The sequence below is a fragment of the Hyposmocoma kahamanoa genome, unplaced genomic scaffold, assembly GCF_003589595.1.
Source record: "Hyposmocoma kahamanoa isolate Upper Pololo Valley unplaced genomic scaffold, ASM358959v1 88, whole genome shotgun sequence".
NCBI lineage: Eukaryota > Metazoa > Arthropoda > Insecta > Lepidoptera > Cosmopterigidae > Hyposmocoma > Hyposmocoma kahamanoa.
In genome coordinates, this window is record NW_020654466.1 from 5,907,897 (window position 1) to 5,924,569 (window position 16,673).

Consider the following 16,673-nt stretch of genomic DNA (forward strand, 5'->3'; position numbering starts at 1 on the left):
GATTACAACTAATATATCGCACTACTATTACATTAGTGTCGGAACTCAAAACGTGTGAAATTCAACATTATACTATTGCTAAACGTAAAATTTGATTCTCTACACGTTAATTAAACCGTCGTTAGAATATTGAGACAAAATTTTTGTGAGCTAGTTCTGGGCAAAACAGTCCTTACACAAAAATATGAAATTATTTTTTTTTTTCTTTTCAAATATATTTGGCAAGTAGGATATTGTTTACATATCTGCAATAAACTTTAACCTATATCTAAATTTTATTAATCTTTCACGGGAAATGAGTAATCAGTTTTACATTGATTCTGAAAAAAAAAAACTCTCTTTGAGTTTATACACTACTGTTTTAACGTGCTATATTACATGTAAACTACCCTTACCCTTACTAACTATGAATATTAAGTAAAGTTCATTGACAATCAGTTAGGGCGCGCGCACGTTTGTACTTGAGGTCTTCGTACAGCCGGATTTTATTTGCAACGTGCAGTCCGTTCTGGTGTGCATATCGAGTTCTTAGGTTTTCGCGATTGTTGCGCATAGGAAATTAAGTAAAGTTACTTACTATAACCGCCAGAATCAAAACACAATATAAGCATTTGCTGAAAATTTAGAATAAAATTCAACTTTGTTTGACTAATTAATAAAACGACTAATATTTTCAGTATCAGTAAAGTTGCACTATCCACTAATTGAAAATTTAAGTAAGACACTTTAACTATCGAGTTCTTAGGTTTTCGCGATTGTTACACATAGGAAATGAAACTGTTTTTACCGATCCTGACCCTGTGAATCCCGATTTAAGGCCCGAATTTGTTTGAAAAAATAAATATACGCGATTTAAATCCGGAAAAACAGTTTTATTTCCTACACTTTAACTACTGTAAAACCTAGCAACTGTCAAAATACTTGTTATGTTTTGAATTGGGTAAAGTGACTTAAAAGATTATTGGCAGGTAAATGTACCTAACTAGATTTTAAGTTTCGAAATCTTTGATAAATTGTCGAATTTTGAAGCGGCCGTCATCGCTATGAGTACTTACCATAGGAGTAATATTCCGTTAAAAAATGACTATCAAGAAATTTGTCTCTTACCAAGTTTTATTCTGGAGCAGCCGTATATATACCATATTGATTGAATAACTTTTCGTGTTAAAGGTTAGATTGAGATCATCTGTCAGATATCATCGTAAAGTTGTCATAATACAATGACTTTCAAATTAAACAACCTTTGTAAATGGCACAGGTAAAAAGCAATTAAAAATAGTCTAAGGCTAAATTTAGACGACAAAAATTTAACGAGCGTTTTTAAAATACGCGATATACACTTTAGATACATTCGTTCATATGTATGCGCGATACCGTGCGTTAACGTGCTGTACCGCTGCGTTTAGAGAAAATACTTCAAAACGTTCGTACCCGCGAGTTTAGAATTATAGGCACTGCCACTTTTTTTAATAATATTAAGTGACGGGACGAACAAGTTGTGCGTCTGACGTTGCGCGTGCCCTTACCCTGCAAAACCGAAACACAGTAATGACATTACTGCTTGGCGGCAGAAACAGGCAAGATGGCAGTGCTTCTCTGGATGAAATTTTGCAGGAGTTCTACTGTACGTTCACTGCAAATACTTGTGGGCACCGCGGGATGCCTGTCGTCATCTGAACGTTCCAACGCGCGTCAACGTACGCCGACGCTTGACAGGTGTACGTTCATCTGAATCTAGCCTTAATCGTTGTCAAATAAATACCAAATTAAACTTACATTAACCGTATTAAAATTAGTAAACGTTAAATTCGTTAAAAAGGCAAGATTTTTACCTAGGATTTAAAACTATCGATCTTCGTAACGAAAATATTCACATAACAAAAAGACTATTGTTCAATATTAACTTAATGAACAGAATAACGAGTGATATGTAGTAAATACGTTGTTATTCGAGAATTACACATTATATTTAGAAAAAGAAGCAGTTTCGTCACGTAACTCTGTTTTTTATTTACAAAATATCTCAGAAAGTACTAATTTACAAAATCTGAAAAAATACGTAACGCGCTTGCAAACTACAATTAGTATCGAAATAGTTTCAGAGTTACAGTGCTCTAATTATTCACAAATGAAAGTTTGTCGCATGAATAGATGAATTACCGAAAGTTTATCTGGTGTGGACAGACCGTACTTAAGCTAGCAATAGCACAATTTTGTTTTAAAAGTTCAATGACAGCACTCGACTATAAACCTCAATATTGTTCTACTAGTTGGCGCCTTCTAATTATTTATAACGCATTTTTACTAAAATACATGAGATTGAATTTAGTGTGTAACATTTACTGAGCATGACGAGAATAACAATGACTAAACTACCATCTAAACAACACCAAATCAGCTGTCCCATTATTTCTCAGTCTGTCTAATGCGTGCAAGCGAGATCAGCCCCCATAGCATGGGTACGCATCTGATTGAGACAGCCAATAGCGCGTGCTTATTCCAATTTTATCGCGCGTATCGCGACCACCACGCGTAGCCATGCTACGGGAGATGAAATATTTGAAAGTCACAATACGTAATAACGTTACCGCTGTGATCGAGTACAGTTTCACTAAAGCACGTAAACCTCAAAGTAATGTTCACAGTAACTTGTGATAATTCACCTATTCATAATGAATTTTTTCCTTAGGGTAAAGTAGCCTATTTTTCAATTATTGGCACCTTGTATGTTTAAACAAAATCAAGAGTGAGTGCCAATAATTGAATTTTAAGTGACAATCATTGGATTTTTTGCTCTATACATGTGCATTAAATAATCAACAACGCTGTTAATCGCTGTGGTAAACATATGTTGGTAAACATTCATTACCATTCGAATACTGAAATGCTAATTATGGCTATCAACTTTACGTTGAAAAATACTGTATTTCATATCGTCGCAATCATTTTAATATGATTTTAATACCATGTCAGGTTTGTATAATGTTAGTTACCGCTATATTTCTAGGCACGATCAGTTAGGTCCACTGTCCGTCGTTTTTGTGATCCCTTGTGAGTAGTAGGTCTGTATGCTTTCGCAGACGAATTTGTATTGACTCTGTCAATAAATACAGAAAACAAAATTAATAATATTTTCATTTGATGCATTCTTTAGGTTTAGGTCTATGTGGAATCTTATATTATAAATAGGAAAATAGAATGTCAAGGTTAACAACACTTCTGGTATTATTATCTCTGTTTCCATATCTTGAATCCACGGTTATGAAATAAATAAAAAATGTAATAAACTACGAAATTGGATATTCACGTTAAGAATACGTTCATTGTTGTATTTAAATTTATCGTAAACAGTATATATTTTTTTAATTAATTTTGATCTACTATAGTCTGTCTTTTTTGAAGACGGACTAAAATGACAGTTCATTGGCAAAAGTATAGCCCGCTTGCGAGTAGCTAGTGATTGCAGTAGATAAATATGCTATCGGCTATCGACTGAATATTGGTTACACTTATGGAGTAAATTGCCGAATTGTTTCATTTGAATGATCCTCGCCCCCTTATTCATCCAATTACTGAGCACAAGTACATTTGAATTGTAAATTTTTGTCGTAAAAGTTCATACATACATACACAGTATTTAGAACTAGTTTATGAAAAATACAAAGAGACATATTTTAAAGTTTTTCATCTTAATTCGATATAGATAATCAAATCCGGCTCTTCTCGTTAAAATGTATATGAATAAAAATTGATCTCGATACTAGTAGGCAAACTGTCTAAATAAGAACAAAGAAGGCAATAACGAATTAGTGGTCATTAGAACGTCGTAACATTCACAATTCACTCATGTTTGGGAAAATTTCATCTTCTTTCGCAATCCATCGATATAACTATCGACAGTAACTACATAACTATTAAAAATTTTCTGAAAACAGGCAACAAATGTCATTCTACTCCGTTTTCAAAAAAGACAGACTATACTATGCTATTACTTCTTTATATTACTTTCTATGTATATTATTGTCTCTGATATTTCGACTGACGGACTTGTATTCATGGTCATGAAATACATTAAAAAAATATTCATAAAAGATATTAGATTGATATTATACCGCATTGCTCGTGCAGCTAAATATCTCGTCTTAGATCCTTTTAGGAGTTTGAGTAATCAACGACTTTTGTTTTATAACAACCAGGTGAAATTTTAAATTAACACGTTTGTAACTATTATTAAGGTACTTACCACGTTCTGTATGCACATAGGCCTTTGAGTACGCATAGAGCGTACTATATCGAGTGGGTACAACGGTTGGCGACGCGAAATCAACTCTATCGCAGTCTCAGCGAGTATCAATGCCCCTGTACGTCCCACTCCCGCGGAACAGTGCACGATCATTGGAGGATCAAGAACGCGTTCTTCTTCGCCGTTTAGCTCTTCAACAACGGTTGGTATTACTGGAATGGAAAAAACTAATTAATTGATTTAACAAATTAACAAGGAGCCCTATTTGGGTGCGACTAGTGAGAATACCAGTAGAGCTAGCACGATAAGGCGCGACTTGCGCGAGAGCGACATAAAGTGCGAATCTATATGCGAGAATAGCAGTATCTCGCGCTTTATGTCGCTGTCGCGCTAGTCCTACTGGACAAATTTAACTGTGAACATTCTTTCGTTTCGAATCGTTAGTCTGTAATGCGATTGGCTTTACTCAAGGTATTTGTTGATTTTAAACTTTTATACCTATAACTGTATATAATTGATACACCTGTCATCGAATTCAACTATCACACCCCACCCCTTGTGAATGGTAAAATTAGGGATTCGCAGTAAAAGAAACGTCGAGATGTTGAACAGGAATCGGTTTTTGCCGCCAAGCAGTAATGCTCTATCAGTAAAGTTCTGAGTGGCATTGCAACCGTTATGGACAGGCGTGTAGCTTACCATCAGGCGCACGACTTGTTCGTCCCGTGACTTAAGATTATAAAAAACAAAAACAGGAGAGTTAAAAAACTGCCTAAACGTGAACAACGTTTTTAATCACTTTTATCATGGACAAATAATTCAAGACGACTGTTAATTGTAGTACAGCGCATGCGGATTGTCTATGATTTGTCTCGAAAGTATGTCACGTGGTGCGGGTGTAGAAGTCCACTTTCATTACACAGTCCACAGTCAGTATTCTACCATCAACCCTTAGGCGCGTAGTGGTACGTAGACGAGTTAAATACCAATAGGTTATTACTGTATGAGCGGACACTACACTAATCCCCATATTACAGATCGCAATTCTGAAAAAGATCAAATCTAGATAACGCTGTTCAATAGCCTGGAAGTAGTTTATATTGTAAATGGCCGTGGATATATATATATATTAGTGGTTTTGCCTTCGCATTTAGCCAATGAAATGGTGTTGAAAGCAGAATTACAGATTATGGAAGAGGTACGGAATTTGGATGAATGAGCATGCAGGGTCGGGAACAATTTTGAGCTCGAACAGGTAGGCAGGAGTTGTCACGTGACCGTGTCGTAGAGTACAAATAATGGAGGTAGATTTTTTGTTACATTTCATCTCACTTGCGAGGGATAAACTCTTGGGTCAAGCGGTAGTGCTTCACTCTGGACGCATCTGCCATCCAGCTTCTAGTCCATGCCTCGAATTGCGCTTTACAAACTAATTTATAAATTAACGCTTTCTAATAAGGGTAGAGGGCGCTAATCCTAAACAAAATAAAAGAATATCTGTAATAAGCGCCATCTAGTTGATTGTTTGTTATCACTAGAAATTAGAGTAACTAAATTGCAGCTTGTCAATGTAAAAGAAATTAGGTACAAAAATAGCTATTTGGTAATCGTCGCGACATATGATGTACCAAGATGTACTAAAAACCCGACTACGATGTCTTGTATCGCGATTAGCAGTCTTGATTCTATGATAGGATCAATTCCTATTAATGACAATGAGCTATCGATAATGTCGATTCTACTAACCGGCACGATGGTTCCGAAGCTTTGAACAGAGCTGCGTGAAGCTTATAAAGGCACTTGAGTCATCTGGAACGCCATGGTCCGGCCATGCCGTGTACTGCAGCTGGGTTATATTACGGGTTGCGCCACTATTGTCCTGTAACAGAGATTATAAAATATTGGAATAAATAAAAATAGATTTTTTATTATTGATACAAAGATCGAACAAATACAAAGAAAAATTTCTTCGATCCGACTGGATGCAATAATAATAAGCTAGTGGAGTATTTTGCCAAAAAATATATGGATATCGTGGTATAGTCTGTTCCAATCCATTATACCAGAAAAGTAAACAAACAGATCATTGACCCGACCATAGACAGTTTAGTGATGGCCAACTGTACTAACAACTACAAAACGATTAATTAATTGAATGAATCAATTTGTTTAATTGAATCATTTGGAATAACTGAGTTTAGTATATAATAAAACGGGCGATTTCGCTGCCGGTTACTATAAAAAATATAGGATTCAATACTTAGTGATGATATTTCATACATGAGATTAGATTTTTTTTCTTACGTATCCTTTAAAAGCAAATGTAAAATCTAATTTTAAATCATCCTTCAAATCCTTACATTTATGCTTAGGCCACACAGAGGCGGCCTCGCGTTTCAGTGTGACAGGGTTCAATTCGTACATTACAAAAATTCCCGCGCCCGGAACGCTTCCGCGGCCGCATCCGTGTGGCCAAAACACTAGATATTCGTTCATTTGTGATTAAATTTTCAGTTCACCAATTGATTACAAAAACTTTAATTGAATTCACCGAATTAGTTATTTCCGTACAGCCCTATGCAACCATAGACCATTCACAAATCTATATTTTGAAAAATAACCTCACTTTTGAAGTAATGTAAAATGTAAAAGTAGGCATTTTTCAATTAGGATTTTAATATGTTATTCAAATAAATATTGCTGGCTAAAGTGATGACATATCGAATAAGTCAAACATTTAAAAATATACGTGAAAGGGTTACTTATTCCATTGATAGTGATTGCTTTAGAATTTTAACCAAACCTGTTTGCTTACTTTTTTGGTATAATGAATTGGAACAGACTTTAGTAAGTTTCTTGAATTTCTCACAGGTGGCGCTACGGCAAAATAGCCGCAATGGCTCAATACAAACCTCCGCAAGAAGCACGGAGAAAATAGTAAGATTTGCTAACTCGATCTGTAAGCTCCGTTGGTAAGCGAGCATCTACACTCGTCTGCGTAATTTTTTATATTAGTCATAATCTAATCTTACACTGTAGTGTAGATGAGACTTTAGAAAGTGGCATTGTTAGTGCAGTGTGCAATCCTGCGTATGACTTTAATAAAAATGAAGCAAACGAGGGCTGTTGCTCGCTTATCAACAGAGCTTGCAGTTCAAGTTAGCAAATCTTACGATTTTCTCTATGTGCTTCTTAACAAGGTTTGTATTGGGTTAACACGGCTATAAAATTAAAATGATGATATTCAATGAAAAATAAAGGTTACATATGTAAATAATATGGATCTTGGAAGTCGTTCTATAAACACCGAGTCTAAATAATTATCAGTAAAGTGTGTGGCCTCATGCATTAATTTTATTTTTTACTAGTATTACAAGTTCTAGTGAAAAGGCTTTTACAGGAAGAAAAATCCAATTACCTTAAGTGTCATCTCTCTTCTAATATAATGTCCAAGGTTTTGTTCGCTATTGGTAAGCAGTGTCAGTGAATTGGTCGCCTTAAGCGGAGTAGTGCCTACTTTCGGCCAATACTGGTGGCACTTGGCCCGGCCCCTCTCAGCTAGAACTGTTAGCATCACTACAAGGCTGCTTTCGCTTTCCCATACCATCTGCCAGAAATCGCCTACTGTTGATGACAGTGGCCCTGAAAAAAAAAAATAGACGCGTCGGTGTTATTGAAGATTTTGCGGCCTTACATGATTTTGTGCGATGGAAATAAAAAGAAAAATAATATCACTGAACACTTAGTCGCAATATCACTGTCGCTTTGTTCCTTTTTCTTTGGTCATTGATGTGTTTCATTAATGAACAGGATTTACAATTTTATACTGAATGTAAAACTGACTTTCAAAATATTATAATAGTTTGCTTTAAACTAGAGAATAATTCCCTGTACTATTAGCACCAGAGCAACGGAATTTACTCTGGGGCTCTTCCCAGAACACCCAGACGAGAATCTATTCAAAAAAGTTCGTTTCCCGATCAATGCACCGTATATTTTTTATTCAATTAAGTAAAATATAACCCCCAAAAGTTCAAAAATCCGATTCAGACTTCTCAGAATAGTAAAACCCAAATTTGTTTAGGAATTTAAACTCTATATTTTCACATACTTTTCACAAGCAGACGCATGCAAAGTACGTCAACAAAAATTTATACGAGACGCCGCCGTTTTTCTTTGGACAATTTTCAATAACAAATGTTTATTTACAAAGAACAACCCCTTGAGTTTCTAACTAATTTTTCTCAGGGGAGTCTGACATAAGAATTTGTTTACCTATGAAATAAAGACCATTTGAGATTTCTTTGAGTCAAAATAGAAGATTTCTTTAACTGCCTCTGTGGTCAAACGGTTACCATTGCCACTGAGAGGTCCCAGGTTCGATTCCCGGGCCGGGAGAAATATTTGTATGGTCTACATTTATTTCTCTCGTGAGTTTGGGTGTAATTTATGGTTGTCCATGTGTGTGTCCATGGCACCCGCGACAGAGGGTTTCCCTAGGGAAACTCAACATACCCCCGCACTTGTGCGGGGTTATGTTGAGTATGTGCGTTATTATATTAAGAAACAAAATCACCTTGTGTAGCAATATAGGTCAGTACTAAATCAGAATTTGGTATCTCCATGTTGATGTAGGAAGCGTTAATATAATCTCCTGTTGTTCCGTTTTTCAGTATCACTCGCGTCGAATCGTCTGTAAATAAAGACAGAGTTTTTTTTCAACAAATATGTCGGTCATTCTCGGTATAGTGTTCACTACCTAATATCCGTGGCAATGTTTATTGTATAAGTACTCGATTTTTTTATCGCGCAATATTATTTAATAATTACACGATATTATACTTGAATATTTAAATAATAAAGTCCGAGAACAACCGATGTAATTCATATTATAATGTAAGCGTTACTAACTAAATAATATATTTTTGTGATTATAGAGTCAAATTACAGATCTATTTATATTGAAAAGTATTTGGTTAAAAGTACCGTGTTTCTATTTTTACGTTGTGTGAGGTAGGTAATGCCAAAGGTGCCTGGCAACCCCCATTATACAACTGAAGTGTTGAGTTGGAGATACATGGTTATGGTAGCAGCAGAGCTCCTTGTTAAAGAGTTCGTCCGGAGAAGTACTGCCACATTACCTATTTCTGCAGCCAAGAAGTAATGTGAGCATTACTACGTTCCAGTGCTGGTGAAATTAGAGGCACATGGGACTTGTCAATTTATGCCTCTGGGTGACAGGCGCTGTGGCCGTGTCTCTCAGATCTTTGTGATTTAAAGCTCTAAGTGAGCACTGAAACTGCTATAGACAGGCGTGTCGCTTAACACACCACTTGTTGACTGTCACTTGGGATAATACTAAAAAAAATTGGATATTTGGCATTCTGTTTGCAGTCTTCGAAGATAATATTTCTGAGAAATTATAGGGACAAAGAATTTTTCAGCCTCATCATGCATCCCTGTAGTCGCGTTTATTCAACACTTTTTCATCACGTTGCATGGTACTGTGCATCTAACTGTCATGGGAAAATACGCTCTATTAGTTTAGATTTTACGTTTTAACTTAAATGAGCGTCTCGGGCGCGCGGGCGAGACTGGCTTGTCTATGGTCTACGCGGCGGCCACGTGGTTGTATTATTCCGAGGAATTTAAATGTTGTTGCCTAGTACATAAAATTCAGATTCGTCATTAATGTACGTGAAAGCGCGGTAACTGGGCGGTCGCCGCGCGAAAACTTTCAGGGTTCACTTTTTCCTTGGAGGAGAACCGTTTCCAGCCGTGAGACGCACAAAAGCATGAATTTGAAGCTATACTCACAAGGTGCTATATCTCTATATCTATTCTTGTTTAGGTTTAGAGGAAGTTTGGATGCCGCACATGGCTCCTCGGGCAGTCTTCTTAGTAATTGTTCATACTGAAATGAAAAAAATAAAAATAAACAACACATGATTTAACGTGTTAGATTGGCAGTTCAAAGCCACGTGTTCCTTACAACTTTAACTCTGTGTTTTAAGTCTGTGAGCCCAGGTTTATTGGGCTCACAGACTCGGAAATTCCTTGTACTATGAGTAGCCGATCAACGGAATTCACTTCGGGTCACTACTCCCAGATCAGGCCTGCAAATTGGTTCTATCGAGAATCGAACTCGGGATCTCCACATGCTTTAAAAAAATAATTTTTAGCTAGGATGCGCTGTATTATTTAACGAAACTGCCAAATATTTTCACTAGCTATTACCGACACCCGACACTGTAAGTACTGAAGAAATTTCGGAAATGTATTTGACTATTCGCGCTGAATATCTATAGAATGAGTTTAAAGTTGGACGGGGGTAGTCCCGCCACAGTGTGAATTTTCATTTATTTGTGGTGAGTGTATCAACAAAACATGGAAGAATTTTGGCCGAAGTGTGTCTGTCATGTATCGACGTTTCCGAGGCTGCTTACCAGACACCCACGTTGCGTCACACGTCGCAGTGCACATGCATAAATAAATAGTGTTTTATTTTATTATTATTATATGTATGTTAGTCTAGAAGGTATGTATTTATTGGTCAAGTGTAACCTGAATATAAATAAAGAAATAACGCACACACTCATAGCCCCGTACTGGGGGAACTCTGTGTCGTGAGTACTATGGACACACATATGTATAGACTACGATAAATGACACGCAAACTCAGAAATAAATTTAGGCCTTCCAAATATTTCTCCCGGCCCGGGAATCTAACCCGTGACCTCTGCGTGTCAAGCTAGCATGGTAGTAACCGTTCAGGCACGGAGGCAGATAAAATAAATAAATAAAAGTACCTGTTTCAGAGCAGCGCCACTGGCCAGGCCGTCTCCTAGCAAAAGCATGGACTGTTCCAATGCGTCACCTTCGAAGTCCCCAGCGCCCAGAGGTACGAAGCACACTGCAGGTTCTTCGGTGCCGCCTTCTTCTGGCTCATATACCGCTGCAAAATAAACAACAGAAAATTATATCATCACAGCATATAAGACACGTAGTGCGTATCCAGGCCTACACGTCCTGCGGAGCATAGGGTTGTCATATTATTATTTTATTTGTGCCTACAGGTTGTAAGCACAATTTGAAATAACCTTTGTTAAATTCAGTACTTACTTTTTTTTTATACCAGCGCGGATTGGTATTTCGATTATGGAAACATGATTATGAAATAGACATAAAATGCTGAAAAATTCGACTCCAGCCTAGGTCATCTCCCGACCCCGACCCTTGAAATACCCACAACATAGGGATGAAACTCCAGTTTCAGTTTCATCCCTATGTATGTATGTATGTTGTGGGTATTCGGGGTTCAAGGGTTCAAACAGAGCATTTCGCATCCAAACTTATATGGCAGACAGCTATGGACTAACTGCAGAATTATTCCCTAAACGCTATAGGCGAGAGTGAACAGGCATTATTTAGATATACATGGTGCAAGGTCGACGTCATCGTCAGTTTCCATCAGGTGAGTCGTAGGACAAATGGACTCTTATTTTTTTTATAAAAAAAAAAACTGAATTTGAGGCACTCTTGTTTAAACCACTACTCTATAATCATTTTTTAAACACCATGAAGTTTTACTAGTTGTCTTATTCTACTACGCACAAATCTATGGAAAACTAACAAGTCTGAAACTAAAACTTCTTTGTAAATTTACAAAAAAAAATACATTATTATATACTAACCATTATGTTTAACGACCAGAGTGAGAGTCCCTCTCGTGTTTCGAATCAACTGAACAACTTGTTCGTGTGTCATCTCCTCAACGTCATTGCCGTTTATTGATATCACCTGCAATACAAATTGTGGGTAAATACATACATTGTATAAGTGTCGCAATTTAAAAAGTAATATCTGGATTAAAAAGTAATTCAGTAATACTGGAAGTTTTGGCTCTAAATGTAATAATTTCAGAGTTATTCAATGACAAAGATTTGCTTGAAAAGTCTGTATTACAACCCTAGGTCATAGAAACGACTGCTGTTTGGCACAACTACTGGGAGGTACTCAGAGCAAAAACTTCGTACTTTGAATAGGTCGTTGACCTCCACCGTTGATCAGCAAATAATAATAATTTAATAATAATAATAATAATTTATTTAATTTAAGCCTTTTACAAGTAATGGTGTATTATAACTAAATAAGAGCTATTTTACCATGTTAGGCTTGTTAGTTATTGACTCAAGGTTATCTGTCCCCTAACTTTCAAGCTAGGCTACGCTGTGTTATGAAAGACAGTGGTTCGGTTATTTAACAAGTTTACAAGCATATTATAGTGCAGTATAGAGAATATTACAGAAAGAAAAAGAAAACAAAGAAAAGACTTAAGGTTAATGATAACACCCCATCAGTCGCTTTCTTTTATCAATTATCATGTGAATAATGACTATTTATGCGGGTATAGATTTGCAGGGTCGTATTCTAGAACTCTACTCAATGCTCAAGTCAGAATATAAGTATGATTTAAAGCACTCGAAATCATACTCAAGTCCCTGCCATTACGGTCGTATTTCCAATGCTTGTGTTTCCAGTGCAATCCTGACTTGAGCATTGAGTAGAGTTCTAGAATACGACCCTAAGACTTTCGTGGTTATTCACTAAATGATTATCACTAGTATCAGGTTTCTTACCACGGTATGACTTCTTTTTATTTTCCCAATATTTCGGAACGGTTGCACGCTCCATAGTCACGGGTTGAGTCAACCCGTGACCATGGAATAGTAGTGTAGTGATAATCATTTATTTATGCGGGTATTTTAATCTATTACTTCAAGAGAAATTAACACCCCTTTTTTCATTTACATTTACCGAAAAAATGCACCTTTCATGGAACTAATCATAAGCTACGACGTATAGTTTAGAAACAATAGTGTCTCCCGAAGCACCCACCCCGGACCACTAGAAAAGTTAACTTTTCTAAATAACCCTGTCAGAAATTCAACTCATATTGTCTGCGTCATAAGCATTGATTTACCCAAATTTCGAAGAACAGAGACAAAGACACTACGACAATATTTTTTAGGTCCTGGATCGTTTCGGGATGCGGGAAATCTATTTATTTATTTCACTTACATATGTAATCACTTAAGTACATTAAAAATGTAGGCTATCGGGGCTATCCCCAACCTACCTATGTAGGTAGATTACATTTATCTTAACTTTGCGATGAGTTGTTGCAAAACCAATTTTTCGGAATATTTAGGAATTTTATTTTTCATAATTTTTTCCCAAAAAGTATATATTTTTCGGAAGACTATCCTCCCGACAAACTATGTAGAAACTGTTACGAAATACATTTAATTAGAGCTATCAAGATATACAGTGTTTTTTTAATGTGACAGTATGGGGAAATCCGAAACCATGGACGATAGAAGGAAACTGTCTTAGGAACCGTTAAATCTTTTTTGTGAAAACAATTTTGACATAGAAAATTGTATGTCCATAAATTAAATTAAATTCATCGATTTTTTTTTAGTGCTAATAGACTCTGTTGCTTATAAGGATGATTTCATTGCATAGGAAGAAAAGAATCGGGTCAGCAAAAGTTGGTCAAATTTAAATATGAAGTTTTTTTCATACAAAATGAATAATATTGCATTTGTTCAATTTGTCGTAAATCATTCTTATAGAAACAAAATCTGTCAGCATTAAAAAAATAGTCAATTTTATTCATTTTGTATGAAAAACATTCTATGAAATTTAACCAACTTCAACTCAGTACTAAAAAAAAAGAATCAATTTTATTCACTTTCATGGACAACACACGCTTCAACACAAAAATTACTATGCCAAAATTATTCTCACAAAGACTTGAATGGTTCGTAAGATTAGGTTCCCTGCACCTCCTATGGTTTTGGATTTCCCCCATTCTGTCCCAGTTAATAAGAAACACACTGCACATATCACTTGTTCTATTTTTTTTAGTTAACCACAAATAAGCAATCGCAATAATGTTACAATATAAATAATACAGGAAAATGCTTCTACCGACGGGTAGATGACCTAAACAAGGACAAGCCCCGATCGGGGCTTGTAAGTTTCTACGAGGTCACTGACCTGCCTCCTAGACGTTTAACTTGAACATTGGAATTCAATATCAAACCCTAAAAACTTGCGTTACTTAAATATCAACTGACTTTTATAATGAGCTTGGATTTCAAATGGCCTTATCAACTAACTTGATTAAACAAGTCTGAAAATGTATATCGAACGTGTTTTGAGGTTTTTTCCAGCACGCAACTATACCTATACTGAACTTTAGACTTCTCACCCCTTTCCCTCGTAATATGTTAAGGTAGAAGCGGCCATCAGAGCCCACCTGGTGTTTTATCGCTACCACTTCAAAATGGTACAAACGTGGCTTCAACTCACCTGATCCCCCTCTTGCAACTGGAGTCTAGTTCTAGGAGCGACTCTAGACACCAACACCGGACCTCCCCCTCCCCCGCGTACGTTGAACCCGAAGCGGCCGTCGGAACCCGCCTGGAGTCTAATCACGACGGACTCGTCGGGTTGAGCTTCTGACCCAGACTCTGACTCGTCCATGTAGGGAAGGGGCACTCGGAGTGCACGTTCTAAGAAACCGCCATCACTGTGAAACGCGACGCATGTTCAAATCACGGAATAAATATGCAGTTTAAAAAAATGACCATACGTAATAAAACTTTCTTAAATTGGAAATTGAGTCTAATTTTTATAGTTTGTATCTATGCTAGACAAAAGGTCATACGTTCATATCGGATACCATAGAGATATTCATTTTTATTTACATTTCACTTGTTTCAGTTCAGGTTCAACCTGGGCAGATGTCTAATATTACTGTCTCTTTTCGTCAGTTCGGGCGTTGCATATACGATGCATATATGAAAACCTCGGTGGCTCAACGGTTTGCACTATGGGCGCTGGATGAGGAAGTCCCGAGTTCGATTTCCGGTAGGACCAATTTGGGAAATAAACTTTTCTAAATTTGTTCTGATCTGGGTATTCAGAGTAGTGCCACAGAGTGAATTTCGTTGCTATTGTACTCACAGTATACTAGTATAGGGAAATTTCCTAGTATCAGAACAGGTAATAGAATAAATTTTATTATTATTATCGTTATCATTGTTATTATTATGGGGAGTTCTTCAGCGCACTCAATGAGTCATGATAGAGGTAGTGTGGGCTGAACTGGCAACACACTACCTAACTATTGTATGCTAAGGTGGCGGAGAAAGATTATTATAATTATCTATTTTTTCTCAGATTTTTGGCTGGTTTTAACCGCGCTTACGGACCGAAATCAAGTATTATAATTGTATATAGCCGTTTACGAGGGCCGTGAGGGCTTAGCCTACGAGGAAAAGACCTCGTAGGCTATGAGGCTATAGTCATACTGACTCGTCGGCAGGCTGAGGCGCGGGCTGCGCGGCGTCCGTCCAGGCTTCTCGGGGCGCTGGTTCCTCGTGGCCGGTGACCCGCGACGTGCGTGCCGTCGCGGCGGGCGCGTGCACGGGCACGGACACGGGCGCGGACGGCGACGCCGCACTCGTCGACCGATCGCGATTGCGCGAACTGCTGCGTCTGCAAGAATACCATAATTTTTTTTATAATAATAACGCACACACTCAACATAGCCCCGCACTAGGGAAACCCTGTGTCGCGGGTGCCATGGACATACATAGACAACCACAAATTACACCCAAACTCACGAGAGAAATAAATGTAGACTATACAAATATTTCTCTCGGCCCGGGAATCGAACCTGGGACCTCTGCGTGGCAGTCCGGCATGGTAACCGTTCGGCCACAGAGGCAGTTTCAATTAAAATTATATATGTAAACAGAGTTCTTAGATTTTCACGATCGTTACAAACAGGCTTAGAGCATATAGGACGGGAGGCGCTATTAGCGTCATTTCTCGAACAAAACTTTCTGCAACTTTTTGAGGGGCGGGGGTAGTACTACAAGCAAACAGGTGCACTCAAATGAAATATTGAATTGTGTCACTATGGTCTCACACAAACAAAAGTCTACAACACTAGCTTATTTTTACAAACACACAGATAAAACACACATTATCACATATCCGTACACACACACACACACACATATCCGTACACAGAATAGGCCTATAAAAATAAATCGATTCGCATGAATATACTAGAGACGGAAAGTTATCGACGTGATGGTGTCGATATGTATTACGTACTGTTTAGTCACGTATATGAAAAATGTAATTCCACCCTTGGCTAGACTGGATGTAGTGAATTTCTTTTTTCAATTTTGTGTGTAGTGTATAACAGTGGTATTGCTTTACATGTATTTGCCAGAGAAGATTGCCCATTGACTTACCTATTAATGGATGATATAATAAATACAATCCAAAGTCTAATCCAAAAAACGCGAAAAAATGTCCGGAGTTTATAGCTTTTCGCAGTCAG

General features: G+C 37.2%; 1 protein-coding gene across 1 annotated transcript in view; it reads right to left on the reverse strand.

Moving 5' to 3' along the window:
- Nucleotides 1-300: 300 nt before the first annotated feature.
- The window catches only part of LOC113235636 (tyrosine-protein phosphatase non-receptor type 4), a 38,558-nt gene continuing 22,185 nt past the window's right edge, over nt 301-16,673 (reverse strand). Inside the window, exons 7-16 of the mRNA XM_026471450.1 lie at nt 15,632-15,814; nt 14,624-14,843; nt 11,938-12,043; nt 11,053-11,198; nt 10,061-10,157; nt 8,820-8,936; nt 7,662-7,885; nt 5,990-6,122; nt 4,244-4,455; nt 301-3,097 (exon numbers count right to left, since the gene is read on the reverse strand). Of these exons, the coding sequence (XP_026327235.1) occupies nt 3,014-3,097; nt 4,244-4,455; nt 5,990-6,122; nt 7,662-7,885; nt 8,820-8,936; nt 10,061-10,157; nt 11,053-11,198; nt 11,938-12,043; nt 14,624-14,843; nt 15,632-15,814 (1,522 nt within the window). The 3' untranslated portion in view covers nt 301-3,013. The remainder of the gene's footprint in view (nt 3,098-4,243; nt 4,456-5,989; nt 6,123-7,661; nt 7,886-8,819; nt 8,937-10,060; nt 10,158-11,052; nt 11,199-11,937; nt 12,044-14,623; nt 14,844-15,631; nt 15,815-16,673) is intronic.